The 23,389-nt window shown below is 48.3% G+C and overlaps 1 protein-coding gene across 5 annotated transcripts in view; it reads left to right on the forward strand.

Moving 5' to 3' along the window:
• The window catches only part of DGKH (diacylglycerol kinase eta), a 588,450-nt gene that overhangs the window by 389,305 nt on the left and 175,756 nt on the right, over positions 1–23,389 (forward strand). For all 5 annotated transcript variants that reach the window (XM_082244880.1, XM_082244879.1, XM_082244881.1 and 2 more), the window contains one exon: positions 13,715–13,832. In XM_082244880.1, the coding sequence (XP_082101006.1) occupies positions 13,715–13,832 (118 nt within the window). The remainder of the gene's footprint in view (positions 1–13,714; positions 13,833–23,389) is intronic.

A 23,389-nucleotide genomic window follows, 5' to 3' on the forward strand; every position in this document is an offset into this window, starting at 1 on the left:
GACGGATTACCTCAGTCGGCAGGCATTGGACCAAGGGGAGTGGTCCCTTCATCATGAGGTGTTTCATCAGTTGTCTCCGGTGGGTCATCCCCAAGGTGGATCTGTTGGCGCCCTGCTCAACAGGAAGGTGCAGAGGCTTTTGGCTCGGTCATAGGATACTCTGGCGGATGCAAAGGATGCGATGGTGGCACTGTGGGGTCAGTATTGTCTAATTTACGCCTTCTCTCCTCTCAAGCTTCTGCCAAGATTTCTACGCAAGCTCGAGGCAGAAGGGATTTCGGTCATCTTAGTGGCCCCGGACTGGCGTCGCCAGGCTTTGTACGCAGATCTGGTGCGGCTGGTCACTGACATTCCTTGAAAGCTTCTTCTCAGGGAGGATCTCATGTCCCAGTCGTTTGGCTGTTGAAAGCCAGTAGCTGATGGATAGAGCTTATTCCAACGCTGTTAAAAGCTAGGAAATCTACCTCTAGCAAGATCTACCATCGTACGCAGAAGACGTACATTGCATGGTGTGAGTCTCTTGGGGTTGATCCTTTTTTCAGGGGCTTGGATCTTTACCTTCCTTCAACGGAGGGTTAAGCTGAAACTGGTTTTGCAGGCTGCTGTTTAGAGGACCTGGTCCTCTTTGAGGGTGTATTTTTTTTTTTTAGGTAAACTCCTGTTTACCTGGTTGGCTATAGTTAGTTGTTCCCACCCCTCATGTTTAACATGCTTTGGGACGTCCCAATGGTTATGAAGATCAGGAGCTGTGTCTGTCAATGAACGAGAGAGAAAATTTAATTTTTGACTTCCTGTAAAATGCATTTTTCTATTGTTCATTTACGGACACAGAACCTTGTACCAAAATGGAGTACCTATAGCAGAGAGAGGCAGTATACCCCCTGGGACTGCCCATAGGCGTAGCCAGACTTTTTTCTGCAGAGGGTCCTACTCCTGTAGGGGGGCAGTATAACCCAATGGCTAAGAAACTGTGTCTGTCAATGAACATCAGAGAAATAGATTTTATGGTAAGTAAAAAATCCCATTTTCTCCTCTCACCTTCCAGGACGGCAGCACATGAGAGACGAGAGGCTCCACCGTACACGAAACTCAATCAGTTCCGAGGTGTTTAAAAGGCCCTACCCTTCTCCTTGTTCCTCAGTATTGATTGGGTTTCTCCCACAGCAAAACGTTTGTTTGTTTTTCTCTGACCAGAAGACCTAGAGAGTCGAATGATACTCCTGTGAGGCAGGTTTTGGCACACCAGTGAGGGCTGCACTTTACCTGCACGCCTCATGCTTCTGACAGGTCGCCTCCTGATGTGGCACAGGCGGTTTGGACACAGTGTGGTGGTCCCTCCGCTCTGGTACTCTGCTCAGCAGCTCGGGTCTCCTCCTGTTCTCCCCTGCATACAGTGGGCGTCATGCTGTGAAGGGCCGGCAGCACAACATCAGCAGCGATGAGGGGAGGGCGTTCCAAGCCTCGTTCTGAAACTGGATCTTCCGGTTTGAACAGGGAAGAGACGAAGCATGCGCAGTGCGACCCCGAAGAGGGAGTTAAGCGCGGAGGAGACACCGGACCCACGTGGCGGCTGGAAAGTGACTGGCTCTTCAGCTACCTAGAGCCAGAAGGCTGCTAACAGCGTGAAGCCCGTCTGGACCCGCCTCATGGTGGAGGATGGAAAGACTGCACAGGTGGCTGCAGGCCAAAGCAATAAGTAATTTTTCCTTATTTGGGGGAGTAATACCAGTGTTAGGCTATAGTCCCTGGTAGTCCCCATGCTCTCCTCCCCTGGGGGGCCTGTGGCCAAGTTAATGAGGGGGCAGGAAGAGTGATGATTTACTTCTTTCCTCTTCGCTTGCAGATTTCCCAAGTGGAACCCAGGAGGCCTCTGACAAACCACCCCTATATCCGTTAGCACTAGCTCCTCTAAAAAGTTTGGTAATTGTGGAGAGAGATTGTCCTAATCCCACACTAAGCCTTTGTTATAGGTCTATTAACAAGCTGGCTGGTAAGGAGGCCTCAGGGTTAATGAAGGATTTCCTTGAGTCTGTTCAGGAGGAAATGCTAGCCACTATCCAGTCCTTTTGCACCTCTGTAGCTTCACCCCAGGTAGCAGACCCGGAAGAGCTAACCCCCTAAAGAGGGCCCTTATTCTTAGGAGAGTTTACTTTCCAAGACAGGGCGAGCTCTTTTCTGCCTTGTTCTTAGTGACTTCCCCCTGCTTAAGCTAGGGTGGAGGAGGATTTAGGAGAGGCAAAAAAGTCAGACAAAATCTGAGCCCAGCTCTGGGGATGAGATTAATCTAGATCGTGAGGCAGAGGAGACCAAGTTAACCACTTCCCGCCTGCCCTATCGGCAAATGACAGCGGCAAGGTGGTTGCATTATCCTGACCGGACGTCATATGACGGCGGCAGGATAATGCGCTCTGCGCGCCCCCTGGCTCTTTACCATGTGATCAGCTGTGTCCAATCATAGCTGGTCACATAGTGCACAGGAAGAGCCGTTGATCGGCTTTCCTTAGTTCGTGCCTGACAGGTTCTGGGGGGTCTGCACTGGTAATTAGAGCATTTATTACCAGTGCAGATCCTTGGGGGGGGGGGGGGGGTGGTGCCACTAGAACCACCAGGGATGCCCACCCATGACCCCAGGGATGTCCACCTATGACCCCAGGGTTGGCAGTGAGCCCACCAGTGCCCTTCCCATCAGTGCTGCCCACCAGTGCCCATCATTGCCATCTATCAGTGCCCATCAGTTCATCACGGTGGTCAAATACCACCAAAAGAAAGCTCTATTTGTGGGAAAAAATGACATAAATTTGGTTTAGGTACAGTGTTGCATGACCGCGCAATTGTCATTCAAAATGCAACAGCGCTAAAAGCTGAAAATTGGCCTGGGCAGGAAGGGGGTGAAAGTGCCCGGTATTGAAGTGGTTAAACAGACATCTGTTTGGTCTGGAAGGCCTAGAGGGACTCCTTCAAGCTATCTATGCCACTGAAGAGATCCCGGAACCAGTCCCAAGGAGAGTTCAGTACAGGGTAGGATGTATTGGATGTTGGTTAAATACCAATCCAAAGTATTTCCTGTACACCAGTCTTCGAAGGATTTAATTCTTCAAGAATGGGATGTTCCTGAAAGGAGTTTGGTCCGACCAAAAGCATGGAAAAGGAGATTCCCCTTTGTGGAGGAGGTGGAAAAATTCCTAGAGTCCTAAATTGGACGCCTCCTTGTCACAGGTGACCAAAAGATCTGACCTCTCTTTTGAGGATACAAGGGAGTGTCAAAGATGCCATGGACCAAGTTGAGGAGAAGGACCTCCAAGGTAGTATTTTCCAAAATACTACCTGTACCTCGAGCCACACCAGAGAGGTAGCGGGAGATTAGGGAAGTTAACGAGTGGCTGAGGAGCTGGTGTAGTAAGGAGGGTTTCGGGTTCCTGGAGAACTGGGCCGACTTCTCAGTCGGCCACCGGCTCTTTGGTAGGGACGGATTGCACCTAAATGGGGTGGGTGCAGCCGTACTGGGTGTGAGGATGGCCAAAAAGTTAGAGGGGCTTTTAAACTAGGGAATGGGGGGGAGGGTACAGATGTAGAATTAGCCAGCGGTAAGCAAGTTTCAGAGGGCAGAAATGGGGGCATTAGCGGTAGGGTGTTCGGAGCTCCTATACCCAGGGTGGGTATGGGGAAAAATCAAGAGAGTAGCCTAAAAACATTAAATGAGGATATATGTAACCGGTCAAAATTAAGAGGTTTGTATACCAATGCCAGAAGCCTGGCCAACAAGATGGGAGAGCTGGAGCTGCTGATGTTTGAGGAGGACTGAGATTTTGTGGGGATAACAGAGACTTGGTTTGACAGCTCTCATGACTGGATGGCGACCATTCAGGGGTATTCCCTTTATCGCAGAGATAGAGAGGGTAAAAAAGGGGGAGGGGTATGTCTGTATATTAAGAACAGTATACAGGTAAATATGAGGGATGATATTAATAATGGAGCTAAGGACGAGGCAGAATCCCTATGGGTAGAGCTTCAAAGGGAAGGCACGGTGGGGAAGGTAATATTGGGCGTATGCTATAGGCCCCCCAACCAGAGGGAGGAGGGGGAGGCGAACCTCATTTTACAGATAGGATTGGCAGCAAGGACGGGAAACGTCATTATAATGGGGGACTTTAATTATCCAGATATAGACTGGGCAGAAGGAACCGCACACTCAGCCAAGGCTAGGCAGTTCCTAAATGTTTTGCAGGACAATTTCATGGGTCAGATGGTGAATGCACCGACGAGAAAAGATGCGGTACTTGACCTGCTGATTACCAACAATTCAGACCTGATCACGGATATAGAAATACGGGACAACTTAGGAAACAGTGACCATAGGTCAATAAGTTTCAGTATTAATTACAGTTATAGGAAGCAGAGGGGTAATATAAAGACGCTGAATTTCAAAAGAGCCAATTTCCCAAAACTGCGCTCGCTGCTAGAAAATATCAATTGGGATAGAACCCTGGGAACAAAGAACACGGAGGAAAAATGGGAGTGCTTCAAGAGCATACTTAACAAGGGGATTGACCAGTGCATTCCAAAGGGAAATAAATTTAAAAGAGCAAAATTAAACCCTGGGTGGCTAAACTCCAACATAAAAATGCATATTTGTGCTAAAAAAAAGGCCTTCAAAAAATACAAGACTGAGGGGTCATTGGCAGCATTTAATCATTACAAAGAGTGTAATAAGAAATGTAAAGGCGAATTCAGGGCGGCTAAAATAGAACACGAGAGACATATAGACATATAGAGGAGAGTAAAAAGAACCCCAAGAAGTTCTTTAACCACTTTACCACTAGAGCATTTTGCTGTCTTACGTCTGGGCCACTTTTTGCGATTCGGCGCTGTGCGACTTTAACTGACAATTGCGCGGCCGTGCGACACCGTACCCAAACAAAATTGACGTCCTTTTTTTCCCCACAAACAGAGCTTTCTTTTGGTGGTATTTGATCACCTGTGCGATTTTTACTTTTTGCGCTATAAACAAAAAAAGAGCGTTTATTTTGAAAAAATAACAATATTTTTAACATTTTTTTATAGGAAATTCCCCCCAAAAAAGATGTAAAAAACAATTTTTTTTTTAATTTTTGGCCAATTTGTTTTCTGCTACCCATGTTTGGTAAAAAAAATCGCAATAAGCGTATTTTGATTGGTTTGCGCAAAAGTTATTGCGTTTACTAACAAAGGGAAAGATTTCTGTCATTTTTGGTGTTTTTTTTTAACGAGTAATGGCGGCGATCTGCGATTTATTTTTTTGCGGGACTGCGACATTGCGGCGGACAGATCGGACCCTTGACTGACATTTTTGACACTTTTGGGAGTACCAGTGACATTACTACAGTAATCAGTGCTATATATATATGCACTGTTACTGTAAAAATTACACTGGCAGGGAAGCGGTTAATTTTATTGGAGAGGGAGGGGTTAATGTATGCCTGGTGCTTACTAACGTGTGTGGGGAGGGTGACTGTGTGAGACAGGGACAGATCGAATGTCCAGCTATGCTGAACACTCCGATCTGTCACTCCCTGTCACTGAGGAGATCCGCCCGCTTGTGTTTACACAGGCGGGCGGATCTCCACACTAGATCCCCGACGATCGGGGCAGAGCAGCGGCGATCGCCGCTGCTCCTCCCCTGGCCCGACTCCCGCTGTGAATGAAAACAGCGGGAGCGCGCCTCCGGCGGCGCGCGAGCGCCGCCTACAGGGGAGGAGTCTGGCGACGTAGGTCTACCTCGTCAGACGGGAACGAGCCACTTTGCCGCAGTACTATTCAAGTACTCAGCGGTAAAGTGGTTAAGTATATAAACAGTAAGAAAGCGAGGCCAGAACACATTGGCCCCATAAAAGATGACAAAGGTAATATGGCCACTGAGGACAAAGAAAAGGCGGAAGTGTTAAATCATTTCTTCTCTTCAGTCTTCACAAAAGAATGGGGGGGCTACACGAACCTAGCTTGTAAGGCCGAACTAAACAACACACCTCAGGAAATGCCGCCATGGCTAACAGAAGATAGACTTAGAACTAAACTAGAGAAACTTAACATAAATCACCCGGACCGGATGGCTTGCACCCGAGGGTTCTTAAAGAGCTCAGCCAGGTGATTGCCAGACCCTTATTCTTGATCTTTAAGGATAGTTTACAGATGGGTATGGTGCCTGCTGATTGGAAAAAAGCCAACGTGGTACCAATATTTAAAAAGGGGCCGAGGTGTATCCCGGGGAACTATAGGCCGGTCAGCCTAACATCTGTAGTCTGCAAGATTTTGGAGGGGATATCAAGGGACCATATACAAGACTTTAGTAATGAAAACTGTATTATTAGTAGCAATCAGCATGGATTTATGAAAAATCGTTCTTGCCAAACCAATCTATTAACCTTCTACGATGAAGTGAGCTGCCACCTAGATAAAGGTAAGCCGGTGGATGTGGTGTATCTGGACTTTGCAAAGGCCTTTGACACCGTTCCCCACAAAAACGCTTACTGTACAAACTAAGGAAGGTAGGTATGGACCATAAGGTGAGTACCTGGATAGAGAACTGGCTCCAGGGGAGAGTCCAGAGGGTGATGATTAATGGGGAGTACTCGGATTGGGCGGGTGTGGAAAGTGGGGTCCCCCAGGGTTCGGTCCTGGGACCAATCCTGTTTAATTTATTCATAAATGATCTAGAGGAGGGGATATCTAGTACAATCTCGGTATTTGCAGATGATACTAAACTAGGCATGCCAATATCTTCTATGCAGGATGTGGAAACCTTACAAGCAGACCTGAACAAAATAACGGGGTGGGCAACTACATGGCAGATGAGGTTTAATGTTGAAAAATGTAAAGTAATGCACTTGGGGGCCAAAAACCAGAAAGCAAGCTACTCACTAGGGGGGGGGAACCTCTGGGTGAGTCTAAGATGGAAAAAGACTTGGGGGTACTGGTAGACAACAGGCTTGGCAGTGGCATGCAATGCCAAGCTGCTGCAAGTAAAGCCAACAGAATACTGGGATGTATAAAAAAGGGGATTCACTCCAGAAATAAAGAGATTATTCTCCCTCTCTACAAGACTCTGGTCCGGCCACATCTGGAGTATGCTGTCCAGTTCTGGGCACCGGTCCTCAGGAAGGATGTGCTGGAATTGGAAAGAGTCCAGAGAAGGGCAACAAAAATAATTAGGGGAATGGAGGACATCAGCTATGAGGAAAGGCTACAAGCACTGAACCTATTCTCTCTGGAGATGAGAAGATTGAGGGGGGATATGATATCAATGTACAAATACTGTACTGGCGACCCTGGCATAAGGAACAAACTATTCAGAGTAAGGTAATACAATAAGACGCGTGGCCACTCACTAAAACTAGAGGAAAGGCGGTTTAACCTTAAAATGCGTAAGGGGTTCTTCACTGTAAGAGCGGTAAGGATGTGGAATTCTCTTCCACAAGCAGTCGTATCAGCAGGGAGCATTGATAGTTTCAAAAAACTGTTAGATGGTCACCTTAGAGACCACAACATACAGGTGTATACAATGTACGGTTAAAAGCAAACACACACACATCATAGGTTGAACTGGATGGACTGTTGTCTTTTTTCAACCTCACTAACTATGTAACTATGACCATAAGTCAGAGTCCCTGCTAAAGAAAACATGGGATGCCAATTCATCCACTATGGCCCCAGCGCTGGCTGCAACCTGCGTTGCCTGGAATGCAGACTTATGGATAGAAAACTTACTAAGCACCTTTCACAGGGAAGTAAGTCTCTCAGGAGGTGCTAGATTCCTTTTCAGTTATACCGTAGGGAAAGCTTTCGCCTACCTGGCTGATGCGAGTCGGTTAAAGCCTCAGCTAAAACCGGCGCTCTTATTCAGCAAAGAGGGCAATTTGGGTTAAAGCTCGGGAAGGCGATTTTACTTCAAAGGTGAAGTAAGTCTCAGAGGTGCTAGATTACTTTTTAGTTATACCGTAGGGAAAGCTGTCGCCTACCTGGCTGATGCGAGTCGGTTAAAGCCTCAGCTAAAACCGGCGCGCTTATTAATTCAGCAAAGAGGGCCATTTGGGTTAAAGCTTGGGAAGGCAATTTTACTTCAAAGGTGAAGCTGTGTGGTCTTCCTTTTGAAGGGTCCTTGCTGTTTGGCCCAGGCCTGGATAAAGTTTTGTCCAGATCCTCTGAGAAAGGTAAGAAATTTCCTATTAACCCCAAGAGGGAAAGGTGCAGGAAATTTTTTCGTGGCCCCCTGGGGCCAAATCAACAAATAACCTAATCAGAAGTGGAGTTTTAGTAGAGGTAGGCAAAGAAGTAATTTTCTCTTCCCCCTCTCCAGGTCCAAAGATACGAAGTGACGCCAGAGTCAAAGTGGGGGCAGACTGTCTCATTTCATTTACCAGTGGGAGGAAATCTCCAGTCACTCCATACATTTCTCAACTCATTTGAGAAGGCTACCGCCTAGAATTCTCGTCCAAACCCCCACAAGAAATTGCCTTTAACACATCCTCCCAAGGGCATATTAAAAAAGAGAGCCCTTTTAAATGGGATCCAGGAACTGGTGAAACAGCAAGTGGTAGTGCCGGTGCCAGAAAGTCGGCTTTACCAAGGCTTTTACTACCATTTGTTTGTGGTACCCAAACCCTCAGGGAAATACCGTTTTATCATAAGCTCAGAAACTTAAACAAGTTCCTGGAGTACAAAAGGTTTTCCATGGAATGTATTGAGTACACAAAAACCTGTTAAAAAATGTGTTTGACTACTCGGGATCTCAGGGATGCTTACTTGCATTTTCCGATTCATCTGGAACACCAGACTTTCCTGAGATTTGCAGTGGTAACCCAGAATGGGGTCTCTCATTGGCAGTTCAGGGCACTCCCCTTTGGTCCAGCGGCCAGTCCAAGGATTTTCTCAAAGATCCTGATAGAGGCGGTTGCCTATCTTCATCTCCAGGGAAGAGCTTTAATTCCTTACCTGGACGATCTACTGATCTTTGGTCCTTTGGCAATCCAAGTGAGATCAGACACCCAGAAGGTGATAACAGTACTGCAGAGTCTAGGCTGGTTGGTCAGCATTGAAAAGTCATCCCTGGAGCTAGCTCAGGTCTCATCATTAAGAAGGCTGATAGGAACCCCCTCTTGCTCCAGGAGAGAGATCCTGAGAGTTCTGGGGCTCATGTCAGCCAGTATCCCAGCTGTTGTTTGGGCACTACACTCAAGAGACCTTCAATTTTTACACCTTTCCTCCTGGGACAAAAAGGTTGAGTCCCTGGACCAAAGTGTAATCCTCACCCCTCAGGTAAAAACTTCCCTGAAGTGGTGGTCAGTACCAAGCAATTTGGAGAATGGCAGACCCTGGGGTCAGTGGGGCCCTCAAAGTCACCACAGACGCAAGCACCTGTCGATCGGGGGTTCATCTAGAAAAAGCCAAAGCCCAGGGCACCTAGGACAAGGAAGTAGCCTAGGCTTCCTCCTATTTCAGAGAACTCATAGCAGCGGGCGAAGCTCTAAAGGCCTTCAAGAGTTCCCAGGTCCAGACTCCTCCTAGAGCTAGCCAAGGAGATCATAGGCTGGACCAAAGGAAGGGTGGTCTCTTTATCGGCTATTCACATAAAAGGGGAGAGCAACTGGGAAGCAGATTTCTTTAGCCGCCAACCAATAAGACAGGGGGAATGGGAGCTGAATCTGAAGGGGTTTCAGACGCTAGTCCGAAAATTCAGCTGCCTAGAGCTAGATCTATTTGCCAGCTTCAAGAACAAGAAGGTAAGGAGATTATTCTCCCTCTCACTGGAAAGAGGAATGTGGAGGGCCTGGATGCCCTGGCCCAGATATGGCAGTTAAAGTTAGCCTTTGCCTTTCCCCCTCTAACTCCAATCCCTCAAGTCTTACCGAAACTCAGTCATTCCCCGCACCTCCGCATCTTCCGGATTGTGCCATGATGGCCAGAGGTCATGGTTTGCAAACCTGAAGGCGCTATCAGTGGCGCCTCCTTGGAAGCTTCCTAACCTTCCATATCTACTCTCTAAGGGTCCAGTATTGCACCCCAGGCCGGAGTTCTTCCAGTTGACAGCCTGGGTAGTGAGCGCCAGATCCCTAGAATAAAAGGCTGCTCAGACAGTGATAGACACACTCCTCCTGAGCAGGAAACCAGTAGCGAGGAAAATATACTCTAAGGTTTGGAAAATATTTTGTACTTGGCGCAGGCAGAAGCAGATTTCCTCCACCTCTGTCCCCGTAATCTTAGATTTCCTATAAGATGGAGTAGATAAGGGTGTGGCAGTCAACACACTTCGGGTACCAATAGCAGCTCTCTCCGTTTTTATTTTTAGTTGCAAGACTAGCGAAAGAAGAGATAGGTTTCCACCTTGGAACCTGACTAGGGTTCTAGAGGAATTATCGAGAAACCCTTTTGTACCTATTGAAGAGGTTTCCTTTAAGTTTTTGACCCTGAAACTAGCCTTCCTATTAGCTGTCACAACAGCTAGAAGGGTAGGGGACTTACAAGGTCTTTCTATTAAAGAATCATTTTTGTTGATCCTCCCAGATAGGATTATCCTCAGGCCAGATTATTATTTTTATTTTTCAGGATTTCTATAGCCCCAGCAGTTTACGCAGCGCTTTACAATGTTAGAGGGAGACAATACAGTTACAATACAATAAAATACAAGAGGATTAGGAGGGCCCTGCTCAGAATAGCTTACAATCTAATGGGGTGGGGCAGGTGTTACAAGAGGTTGTAACAGTAGGGAGTGAGCTGATGGAAAATTAGTTGGCGGTGTGATATCTCTTCAGGGAAGCCTGAGTTTTCAGGGATCGCCTGGAAGCAGCTAGAGTAGGAGATAGCCGTACAGGTTGAGGTAGAGCATTCCAGAGGATGGGAGAGGCCCTGGAGAAATCCTGGAGACGAGCATGGTAGGAGGAGACAAGGGAGCTTGAGAGTAGGAGGTCTTGAGAGGAGCGGAGAGGACGGTTTGGGTGATATTTGGAGACAAGATTGGTGATGTAGCTTGGGGCAGAGTTGTGAATGGCTTTGTATGTTATGGTTAATATTTTGAATTTAATTTGCTGGGCAATCGGGAGCCAGTGTAGGGATTGGCAGAGAGGGGAGGCAGACACTGAGCGGTTGGTAAGGTGGATAAGCCTGGCAGCAGCATTCATGATGGACTGAAGAGGGGATAGCCTATGAAGTGGTAGGCCTATGAGAAGGGAGTTGCAATAGTCGAGGCGAGAAATAACAAGGGAGTGAATGAGTAGCTTGGTGGTTTCAGTTGTTAAAAAGGGGCGAATTTTAGAGATGTTGCGGAGGTGAAGTCTACAAGTTTTTGACAATGATTGGATTTGGGGCTGAAAGGACAGGTCAGAGTCTAAGGATTACACCTAGTACCCTGGCATGAGGGGAGGGATTGATGGTTGCATAACTAATTTTGATGGAAAAGTCATGGAGGGGGCGCGGGGGGGGGGGGGGGTGGGGGAGGAAATTACCAGCTCAGTTTTAGAGAGATTTAGTTTGAGGAAGTGGTGCGACATCCATGTTATGTCAGTAAGTAAGTTAGTAATGCGAGAGGAGACTGAAGGAGTGAGGAGTAGACAGACTGTCATTGGCGTAGAGATGGTATTGGAAACCGTGGGCGGTTATCAAGTGACCAAGAGAGGCGGTGTAGATAGAGAAGAGGAGGGGTCCTAGAACAGAGCCTTGGCGAACCCCCACAGAAAGAGGCAATGGGGAGGAGGAGGTAGAGTTGTGGGTAAGACTGAAGGAGAGCTGTGATAGGTAGGAGGAGAACCAAGATAGTGCAGAATTTTGGAGGCCAAAGGAACAGAGTTTATTAAGAAGAAGCCGGTGGTCAACAGTGTCAAAGGCCGCAGAGAGGTCAAGTAATAAGAGTATGGAGTAGTGGCCATTGGTTTTGGCAGTTAGTAGATCATTGGTGAGTTTTAGTAAGGCAGTTTCTGTGGAGTGCTGTGAGCGAAAGCCAGACTGTAAGGGATCAAGAAGGTTATTTTCTCTGAGGTAGGAGCTGACACGGTTGTAGACTAAGCGTTCTAGAAGTTTAGAAGTGAATGGGAGCAGTTAGATGGGTCTTAAGTTGTTCAGGTTGGTGGGGTCCAGTGAGGGCTTTTTAAGTATGGGAGTGATCTGCGCATCTTTTAGAGGGGAGGGGAAGGTGCCACTAGAGAGGGAGAGATTAAAGATTTGAGTAACGGACCATAGGATAGAATAAGAGGGTGTCTGTAGTAGTTGTGAGGGAACAGGATCAAGGGAACAGGTGGTTAGGCGGGCATCTGAGAAAATGTTTTTAACCTCTTCAGTAGTAGCCAGTTCAAAAGAGGAGAGTGTTGACTGTACTGTTAGGCAAGGTATGTTGAGTGGGGAAGATGTACGCACAGTGGCTGTGTCCTCGCGTATTGCATCAACCTTGTCTTTGAAGTGATTGGCAATCTCTTGGGCAGTGATTGAGTTAGCGAGTAGAGGTGGTGGGGGACAAAGCAGAGAGTTAAAAGTTGAGAAGAGCCGACGGGGACTGGATGACAGGGTAGTAATAAGAGAGACAAAGTAGGCTTGTTTGGCAGCATGGAGGCATGAATTGTATGTTTGGAGGGAAGATTTATATAGGGTGAAGTCCTGCAGGCATTTGGTTTTACGCCACTGTTGTTAAAGAGCACGGCAGTGTCTCTTGAGATTTCTACTCTTGTCAGTTTGCCATCCTTTTGTTATAACCCTAAGACCCTAAGAATATTGGGGAAACTAAATTTCATTGTTTAGATGTGAGGAGACGCCTCCTCACTTATTTACAGAGACCAAAGAGTTTAGAAGATCTAATCATCCTGTAATCCTGTAATCCTCTACTCTGGACCAAGGAAGGGACTTCAAGCGTCTAAGCCTTCAGTTTCTATGTGGATCAGACAAGCCATTACCGTGTCATATGAGATTTCAGGGTTTCTGGCTCCAGCAAAGCTGAAAGCACACTCAACCAGAGCACTGGCAACCTCCTGGGCTGAGAAACCGGGAGCGTCCTGGGAACAGATTCGCAGCCACCTGGTCCAGCCAAGACACCTTCCTGAAGCACTACCAAGTGGAGGCACTGTCTCAGCAAGACCTAGCCTTTGGCCGAAAGGTACTAAAGGCGGTGGTCCCACCCTAAGGTAGGCCTGCGGTTACTTGATTTTCCTCTCATGTGTTGCCGTCCTGGAAGGTGAGAGGAGAAAACCAACAGTTAGACTTACCAGCAACGGTGTTTCTACGAACTTTCCAGGACGGCAGGCCTACTTCTCACCAGTTAATGGGTGAGGAAAAGAATGTAAACAATAGGTGGTGTGTACCTAAGTGAATGTATACCCCTTGTTGACCGGTTGGGAGAATTACATTTTTACAACTGAGGAACAAGGGAAGGGGTGGGGCCTTTTAAACAGCTGTGTACTGATTGTGTTTCCTAGGGTGGAGCCTCTCATCTCTCGTGTTGCCTTCCTGAAAGGTTCATAGAAACACCATTAACGGTAAGTCTAACCGGTGTTTTTTTAGCATTTATCTCCATTAATATTTGGCTATTGCTTTTAGGCAGGCTTTTTTCATAGCTTGGTCATAGCGACTACTTAGCTGGCTCATTTCACCATTGTTTTGACTAATGTTGGACTATGTAGGGCACTCCCTTTAAGTGAGCTATACTATTCAGATAAGTTAAAACTTTTTAGATTTCCCTAAGCTCTGCTTGTGCTTGCCTCCATAGGTCTAAGAGCTGGCTTGGCAGCTTCCATTGCTGGTAGCTCCATCATCAACAAAATGTTATTGGCAAATATGGATGCCATTGGTGCTTCTCCTTTTATTGACCCGGATTCTGATACCTTGTAAGATATATATTTTTTTTCTGTTTCAATGTTTACTAAAGTGATTATAAAGGTTCTGATTTTTTTAAATGAAAATAATAAACATGTTCCATTTACCTGCTCTGTGCAAAGTTTTGCACAGACAGCCCCGTTCCTCCTCTTTGTGGGTCCCCCCACCGGTGTTCTCAAAGTGGGCTTGCTCCTAAGCCACCCTGTCTGTGTCTGTTGACACTGACAATGGGGCTTTGCCCTGCCCCCCTGCAATGGTTTCTGCTGCTATCAATCTGCCCAGTTAGGAGGGACAGAGTCGCTGGACTTGGAGGTAATCTAGATGATACTTTTTTTTTTTTTTTTTTTATAGCTGGTGATTCCCTGCAAAGTCAAAGCCATCATAGTGGTTGTTCAGCCACTTGATTGCTTTTACAGGTGGTGGGAGGGGAAATATTTTTTTTTTTCCTTAAAAGCCTGATTTTTTTTTTTTGATCTCAGACTTTCCAGCAAAGAGGAGAAATCAGGGGACTTACATTATATTTGCTTTTCTTTTAATAGGAATAAAAGTGATTAAAAAAAAAAAAGGGAAAGTGTAAAAATAAAAAGAACATTTTTTTTGAAGCGCCCCCATCCCTTTGTGCTTGCACGCAAAAGCGAACGCATACAAAGCTTGCACCCGCAAAGGTAAACGGCGTTTAAACCACACTTGAGGTATCACTGCAGACATTAGAACAAGTGCAATAATTCTAGACCTCCTCTGTAAATCTACACTGGTAACCTGTAAAAAATTTTAAAGCGTTAAAACGTAGCCTTGGGAGATTTTTAAGTACCAATGTTTGACACCATTCTACGTGTGTGTGCAATTTTAGAAAGTGACATATTGGGTATCATTTTACTCGGCATAACATCATCTTTCACATTACAAAAAAATTGGGGTAAATATTTATTTATTTATTTATTTTTAATTTATAAAAGTGTTTTTACCAAAAAATTGCATTTGAAAAATTGCAACGACTGCCATTTCATTCCCTAGGGTCTCTGCTAAAAAAAAAAAATTATATTTAATGTTTTTGGGTTCTGAGTAATTTTCTAGCAAAAAAAGTATGATTTCTCTCTCGTCCATTGACAGACACAGCTCCTGATCTTCATAACCATTGGGTTTTGCTGCCCCCTACAGGAGTAGGACACCAGGCAGAAAAAGAATCTGGCTATACCCATGGGCAGTCCCTGGGGTTATACTCCCTCCATGTGCTATAAGTACTCAGTTTTTTTTTTCTGCCAAGTGGGTCCACAAAGTCATTCGGTCCGGCTACAAGATCGAGTTTCACTCTTGTCCCCTGCCAAGGTACTTTCCTTCCAACTTGTGCCTGTCCCCGGACCATTTACAAGGATCTATTTGGGGCAGTACATGACCTGGTGCTTCAAGGGGTGATTGTCCCGGTTCCGACTTTGTAACTTTTTCAGGGTTTTTACTCAAACCTGTTTACAGTTCTCAGGAAGGAAGGCAAGGTGCGTCCAATCCTGGACCTCAAGGCGCTGAACTGCTTTGTGCAGGTGTAGAAGTTCAGGATGAAATCTTTTCGCACGGTGGTGGCATCCCTGCATCAGGGGGATATTCTTGTCTCTATCTATATCAATGATGCTTTCCAAAATGTGACGGTCACCAGCGCTTCCTCCACTTTGCCGTGGGAGAGTAGCATTATCAGTTTGTGGTGTTATCCTTTGTTCTCGCCTCTGCTCCTCGTGTCTTCAAAAAAGTGTTAGCTCCGGTGCTAGCATTGTTATGCCAATGGGGGATTGTGGTACTGGGCTACATGGACGACCAGCTTCTGTGAGCGGAGTACCCTACTGCTCTGGTGGAAAACCTAGAAATCACCATACGAACTCTGAGGGAGTTTCGCTGGATTCAGAATTTTCAGAAGTCTGCTCTGGTTCCATCCACAAAACTGGACTATCTGGGTCTGACTCTGGACTCCGCCTTAGCCAGAGTTCCTCTGGACAAACTCCAGAAATTGCAGGCTGCAATTCGTCTTCTGCTGTCCAGCAGATGGTCATCCCTACGGACTTGCATGCGGGTGCTGAGCCTGATGGTGTCTACCTTCGAGGCGGTTCCACAGTTCCATACAAGATCCCTGCAAAGGGAGATTCTGGCCAAATGGGACAAGACTCCGCAGTCTCTGGACAATCAGATCCAGCTAAGCCGGGGAACAAAGGAGTCCCTGATATGGTGGCTTTGATTCGGCGCTTCGTCTGAGCAAGTCCTTCCCTTCCTCCCTCCCAGATGCCAGCCTGTCCAGCTGGGGAAGTGTCCTCGGCAAAAATTCTGCTCAGGGGATCTGGACACTGGAAGAGTCCAGACTACCGATCAATTTCTTAGAACTCCAAGCAATCAGACTGTGTCTGGACTATTGGATGGATCATCTTAACCACTTAAGCCCCGGAAGATTTTACCCCCTTCCTGACCAGGGGGTATTTTGCGATTCGGCACTGCATGACTTTAACGGACAATTGCGCGGTCGTGCGACGCTGTACCTAAACAAATTTGACGTCCTTTTTTTCCCACAAACAGGGCTTTCTTTTGGTGGTATTTGATCACCTGTGCGATTTTTTGATCACGCGCTATAAACAAAAAAAGAGCGTCAATTTTGCAAAAATAACAATATTTTTTTTATATGAAATTCCCAAAAAAAAAAAGTAAAAATCAAAATTTTTTAACATTTTCAGCCAATTTGTTTTCTGCTACATATGTTTGGTAAAAAAAATCGCAAAAAGCGTATTTTGATTGGTTTGCGCAAAAGTTATCGCGTTTACTAACAAAGGGAAAGATTTTTGTCATTTATGTTAGTTTTTTTTTTTTAACGCGTAATGGCGGCGATCTGCGATTTTTTTTTTTTGCGGGACTGCGACATTGCGGTGGACAGATCGGACCCTTGACTGACATTTTTGACACTTTTGGGGTTACCAGTGACATTTCTACAGTAATCAGTGCTATATATATGCACTGTTACTGTAAAAATACACTGGCAGTGAAGGGGTTAACTTTATTTGAGAGGGAGGGACTGTGTGTGTCCCTAGGGGCGTGATTCTACATAGTAGATCCGTATGATCAGTGTCTCTACACAGGGAGAACTGACAGGCAGCTTGTTTACACAAGCTGCCTGCCTTTCTCCCTCTCCCCCGCCGATCGCAGAGTGGCCGGCGGACATCGGGTCCGCCGGTCACACGCGCGGGGGGGTCCATGACCTCCCGGGAGCGCGCCGCCGGCGACGCGCGCTCGCTCCCCAGACCCTCCCAGGCTAGTGACGTACCGGTACGTCACTCTGCCTGTGAGGGGCTGACCGCTGCAGTATATAGTCGTGCGGCGGTCGGCAAGTGGTTAAGGGATGTCTAGTGCGCATTCAATCGGACAATGCCACAGCCGTGGCTTATGTCTATTACCAAGGGGGCACAAAAAGTGTCCTGGCGACTCGGGAGGTAGCCGGCATTCTAAGGTGGGCAGAATGGTCTGTTCCAGCCCTCTCCACCGTATACGTTCCCGGGGTGGAAAACTGGCAGGCGGATTACCTCAGTCGGCAGGTGTTGGACCAAGGGGAGTGGTCCCTTCATCCGAGGGTGTTTCATCTGTTGTGTCTCCAGTGGGGCATGCCCGAGGTGGATCTGTTGGAGCCTCAGCTCAACAGAAAGGTGCAGAGGTTTGTGGCGTGGTCACGGGATCCTCTGGCAGATGCCGCAGACGCGCTGGTGGCCCCGTGGGTTTAGTATTGTCTGATTTACGCCGTCCTGCCTCTCAAGATTCTGCCAAGACTTCAACACAGGATTGAGGCAGAAGGGATTCCGGTCATCTTAGTGGCTCCGTACTGGCCGCGCCGGGCTTGGTACACCGATCTGGTACGGCTGGTTGCTGACGTTCCTTGGAAGCTTCCTCTCAGGGAGGATCTGCTGTCCCAAGGACCAATCTTCAATCCTGCATTACAGTCGCTTGCTTTGACGGCTTGGCTGTTGAACGTCAGGTGCTGATGGATAGAGGTTTATCTGAGTCAGTAATTCCAACGCTGTTGAAACCCAGGAAATCTACTTCTAGGAAGCTCTACCATCGTACGTGGAAGACGTACATTGCGTGGTTTGAGCCTCTTGGGGTTCATCCTCGCTCGGTCTCGATGGCTCGGATCTTGACCTTCCTTCAACAGGGGTTTGAACAGAAATTGCCCTCGAGTACCATCAAGGGCCAGGTGTCGGCTTTGGCAGTCTTCTTCCAATGAACCCTTCCCACACACTCCCTGGAGCGTACCTTTCTTCAGGGTGTCCGACATTTGGTTCCTCCAGTGTGGTTTCTGTTGCCACCTTGGGACCTCAATTTGATGCTTTCGGTCCTCTGGGAGATTCCCTTGCTTATACTGTCTCAGAAGGTGGCCTTTTTGGTGACTATCACCTCTGCGCGCAGGGTGTCTGAACTGGCTGTGTTATCCTATCGTTCAACTAACTTAGTGATTTACAGGGATAAGGCGCCTCTGTCCGTTGTTCCTACCAAAGGTTGTCTCTGATTTTCATTTGAATTAAGACATTGCGTTGCCTTCCCTGTGTCCCAGGCTGAATTATCCAAAGGAAATTACCTTGCATGCCTTGGATGTGGTTTGGGCAATTAGGGTGTACCTGGCAGCTACGGAGTCTCCTAGGAAGTCAGACTCTTATTTGTGCTCACGGATGGGCCTCCGAAAGGGTTGTCTGCTTCCTCTGCGACCATTTCTAGATAGATCAGACAGACTGTTATTCAAGCCTATTTCATCAGGGGTCAGGTTCCTCCTTTTCCCTGTCAAGGCACATTCTACTCTGGCACTTAGTGCCTCCTGGGCGTTCCGTCATCAGGCGTCAGTGATGCAGATTTGTTTTAAAAAGTGGATGTGTTGGCATCTGTGGATGCTTCTTTTGACCGCAAGGTTTTGCATGCTGTTGTTTAGAGGACTTAATCCTCTTTGAGGGTGTATTGTTTTTTTCAGGTGGGTCCTAGTGATTTTGGTTGAGCTCCTGTTGCCCTGTTGGCTACTGTTTAGCCTGGGGATTATTTTTTACTGTTCCCACCCCTCATGTTTAACACTGCTTCGGGATGTCCCACAGGTTATGAAGATCAGGAGCTGTGTCCGTCAATGAATAGAAGAGAAAATGTAATTTTTGACTCACTGTAAAATATATTTCTCTGATGTTTATTGACGGACACAGTACCCACCCCTCTGTGGAGTTATAATTCTTGTGACACTGCTTGTAACAAAACTAAGCACCTATAGCAGGGAGAGGGACTGCCCATAGGCGTAGCCAAATTCTTTTCTCTTACATCCTCCGACAGTCCAAGCCCCTCATACAGCCTTCACGAGTGGGTAATGACGCCCTCTGCAGGAGCAAGCTAGGCAGTTTTAAATGTTAATAAAAAACTTTCTACACTTAGGCACAACTCCAGGGGGACGTCCCTCAGCCATTATCCTGATCCAGTTACCACTGTCCTTCAGTTTTAGCGTCAGGAGTAGGCTAGGTTTCCCTGCTGGGACCTAGTGTCTCAGTTTCTTTCTCTTTTTTTCTTTAAAAAGTGTTTTTTTCTTTGACAATAGCTTTTTTTTATTTCACTCACTATCGCTAGTTAGTCAGGGAATTCCTGGAGGACTACAAGTGACAGCAGTACCTGGCCTTGCACTGGATAATATAGATCCTTATGGAGTTCCAGCCTGCCAACAAGCGTCGCAGGTCAATGTGTGCGGCCTGGCCTCGCCACGACAGTGCCCCTTGAGCGGGGGACGAGCCTGCGGAGTCTCTTCGCTGGGAAGTCTCAACTCTGGAACGCCCGAAATTTGCTAGCATCCTTCCTGGCTGACGGCACCCCTGCTCAGGGTGGGAGGTGTTTCGTATCAGAGGGGTGCCCACGTTCGCTAGACTGCTGAGTGCTACTACCCCTGGGCCCCTTATGGGGCTATTGTCTGTGGGGCCCACTCTTAGGGGATGGCAGTACATGGTGGCTTCTGTGGTATCCCTTTCCTGGCCGTGTGGTGCGGCCCCCTTCCTCCCTGCCCCTGTTGGGGGCGCTCTGCGATTTATACTGCCATGTCTGGGGGGTGTGGGGACTTCCTACATACCGGGGGTGCTCTCAGGGGTTCCCCGTGGGGGCCAGCATGTGTATTTTTTGCCCTAGTGGGCGCTGCTCGCACGGCCGCCATTTTGAGTGTGGGCAGGCTGTTTGGGCCTCCTTGTGTGGGCAGCAGCCATTTTAGCTCATTCTGGCGCCCGTTTGGGCGCCATCTTGGATGAGGGCGACCACCTAGTAAGGGCGGCCGCCATTTTCCCAGTGCTTCCTCTCATTGAATATGTCAGGCACCATTTTTTTGTGGCTCTGGGTGGGCATAGGCCTCTAGTGAGTGAGGTCACTTGCTCCTCTCTCTCTCTCTCTCACTGCAGCAGCATGGATGTGGCAAGTACACTGGGCCCCTGTGGGGGGATTTTAACCGTTTTTCCTGGACTTTTTCCTGAAAACTCTGTTTCTTCTTGTACCTGTAGCTGTTTCTAAGGGTCTCCACTAGCGGTGCAGTTTTGTGGTGGGGGTCCGCAGGAACCGCCGTTTTAAAGGGCCAGCGCTCCAAAAAATTTTAATTGCAAAAATGGAGTCCCAGGATAGCAAATTCCCCACAGACCTGATTGGTGCTTCAGGGACCCCTGAATCCTCTTCCATGGCCTCATTATCTGCTGCTCTTGCGACTTTGGTGTCCAAGGTGGATCTGCCGATGTCTGAACGCACTTCTCAAAAACGGCCTATGCCCTCCCAGTCCTCTGACTCAGAGCCTGATTTGGTTGCCACGGACAACGTCCCCCCGGAGGGGTCCCTGTCCTCACTTTCCGAATGGGAGGAGGAGTCCTCCATGGTGGCGCAGGAACGCGCGGCAATGGATGCACTTCATTAGTTCCATTAAGGAGTTTTCGAATCTTGACGATGAGCCATCTCAGTCAAGTAAGCGAGCTGCCTTCGGGTTCCGAAAAGCCTAGAAGTCAGGTCAGGTTTTCCCCTGCCCCAAGGAGTTTCACAAAATAGTGAACGACCAATGGCGTCGCATCAAACATATGCTGTCTAAGCATTTTCACTACTGCTATCCCTTTGCGGATGCTGTGGACAAACGTTGGACGGTGTCACCTAAGGTGGACCACACTGTTTCTAGGACTCTCAGGTGTTCAAGGATGCGGCAGATAGACATGCGGAGGCGCTTTCCCACCACATGTATTTGGTGGCGGACTCCCTGCTCAAACCTGTGTTTGCCTCTGTGATGATCTCTCAGGCTGTCATGGCATGGTCCAAGGTGCTTCGGAGCACCCTGGTGGCGGAATCGGCCTCTCTGACTGCCCTTGACATGGTGGATCAAGTGACCCAGGCCGTGATGTACCTGTGTGACGCGGCCTTGGACGAGGCTCAATTAGTCGCACGGTTGTCTGCGGTTGGGGTTGCGGTCCGCCACATTATTTGGCTAAATACCACGCTTCCAAAAATACTGTGTCTGATGTCCCTTATGTGGGGAGTCGTCTTTTTGGGGACACTCTGGATGAGTTGATCAGGGGGCTTTAGGGGGGGGGTAAGAGTACCCTTTTGCCGCAAGCCTCTAAGGGAAAATCTACCTGCGCTAGGCAGGGCCCTTCTTTTAAAGCTCATTGTGGGTCCTATCGTGCCTTTGGGGTACAGGATAAAGGAAAATCCTTCAAGGCCTCTGGTGGTCACCAGACGCCGTGGTCGGGGAAGCCAAAGGCCGGTCAGGCCGGTTCGGCGGCCCAGTCCACCTCTTCCTGAAGGGATGCCCTCACCTGTTTCAGGGGTGGTGGGACGTCTGCGGTGTTTTCAGGAACCCTGGTTGTCCAGAATTTAGGACAGGTGGGTTCACAAACTGATTTGTTCACGGTACAAGATCGAGTTTCAATCTCGCCCCGCAGACAGGTTCTTTCCATCAAATCTCCGTCTGACCCCCGATCGTTTCAGAGATCTCATGGGGGCGGTACAAGATCTTCTCGCCCAAGTAGTCATTGTGCCAGTGCCTTCACGGAACAGGTTTTGCGGTTTTTATTCCAACCTGTTCACGGTGCCCAGAAAAGAGGGAAAAGTGTGTCCGATTCTGGACCTAAAGTCTCTGTACCGCTTTGTGAGGGTACATGAGTTCCGGATGGAATCCATCAGGTCGGTGGTGGCGTAGTTGAGTCCGGGGGACTTCCTGGCCTCCATCGACTTAAAAGAATGTGTATCTGCACATCCCTATCTACGAGGGTCATCAGAGATATCTCTGCTTCGCGGTGGCAGAGGAACTTTGGCTCCTAGGGTATTTACCAAGGTTTTGGCTCCAGTGCTGGCTTTACTGCGTTTAAAGGGGATTGCGGTCCTCTGGACGACCTCCTGTTCAACTTTGACGAGTGATCTGTTGGTCACGGTTCAGACACTCCAGGAGTTCGGGTGGACCATCAACTTTCAGAAGTCGGCTCTGACTCCTTCGGTTCGCCTCCCGTACCTGGGGATGGTCCTGGACTCTGCTCAAGCAAAAGTTTTTCTCCCAGAGGACAAACTCCGGACCCTGCGGGAAGAGATCAGGTCCCTCTGGGATAACGATCTCTCCTCTCTACGGGCCTGTATGTGGTCCCTGTGTCTGATGGTTTTAGCTTTCAAAGCCATCCCATTTGCTCAATTTCACACGAGAACTCTGCAAGCAGAGATCCTTGCCAGGTGGGACAAAACGCCTCAGTCGTTGGACAGGATGATTTCTTTGAGCCACCTCGCAAGATCAGATCTTTTGTGGTGGCTCCTGTCACCAACTCTGACACAAGGCCAATCCTTCCGGCCTCTGCTGTGGACAGTGCTCACCACGGATGCCAGCCTGTTGGGCTGAGGTGGAGTTCTGGGCATGCTTTGTGCCCAAGGGACGTGGTCGGCAGAGGAGGCCTCCTTACCGATAAACGTATTGGAGCTCCGAGCAAACTCTGCCTGTTCCGTTGGTCAACTCGGCTTCAGGGTTGCCCCGTTCGGGTATAGATGAACAATGCCACGGCGGTGGCTTACATTAATCACCCAGGGGGCACCAAGAGTGCCCAGGCAGCCAAGGAAGTGTCCGAGATCCTATCTTGGGCGGAGACGCACATTCCTGCAATTTCGGCCGTTCACATTCCAGGTGTGAAGAACTGGCAGGCGGACTATCTGAGTCGCCAGACCCTGCACCAGGGAGAATGGTCCCTGCATCTGGAGGTGTTTCCCTCCTGTGTGCCCAGTGGGGGGTCTCCGAACGTGGACCTGTTCACGTCCCGTCTCAACAATAAGGTGGGAAGGTTCATGGCCAGAACCCGCGATCCTCTGGCGGACGCCACAGACGCGTTAGTGGTGCCTTGGCACCGGTATCGGCTGATTTATGCCTTCCCTCTGATTCAACTGTTATCCAGGTTCCTCCGCAGGTTGGCATCTAATGCAGGTCATTCTGGTAGCCCCAGACTGGCCACGTCGGTCTTGGTACGCAGACATCGTGCAGATGGTCGTCGAGCCTCCCTGACGGCTTCCGCTGAGAGACGATCATCTGTCTCAAGAGCAGATCCATCCT

The sequence above is a fragment of the Pelophylax lessonae genome (genome assembly GCF_965119305.1).
Source record: "Pelophylax lessonae genome assembly, chromosome: 2".
Taxonomy (NCBI): domain Eukaryota; kingdom Metazoa; phylum Chordata; class Amphibia; order Anura; family Ranidae; genus Pelophylax; species Pelophylax lessonae.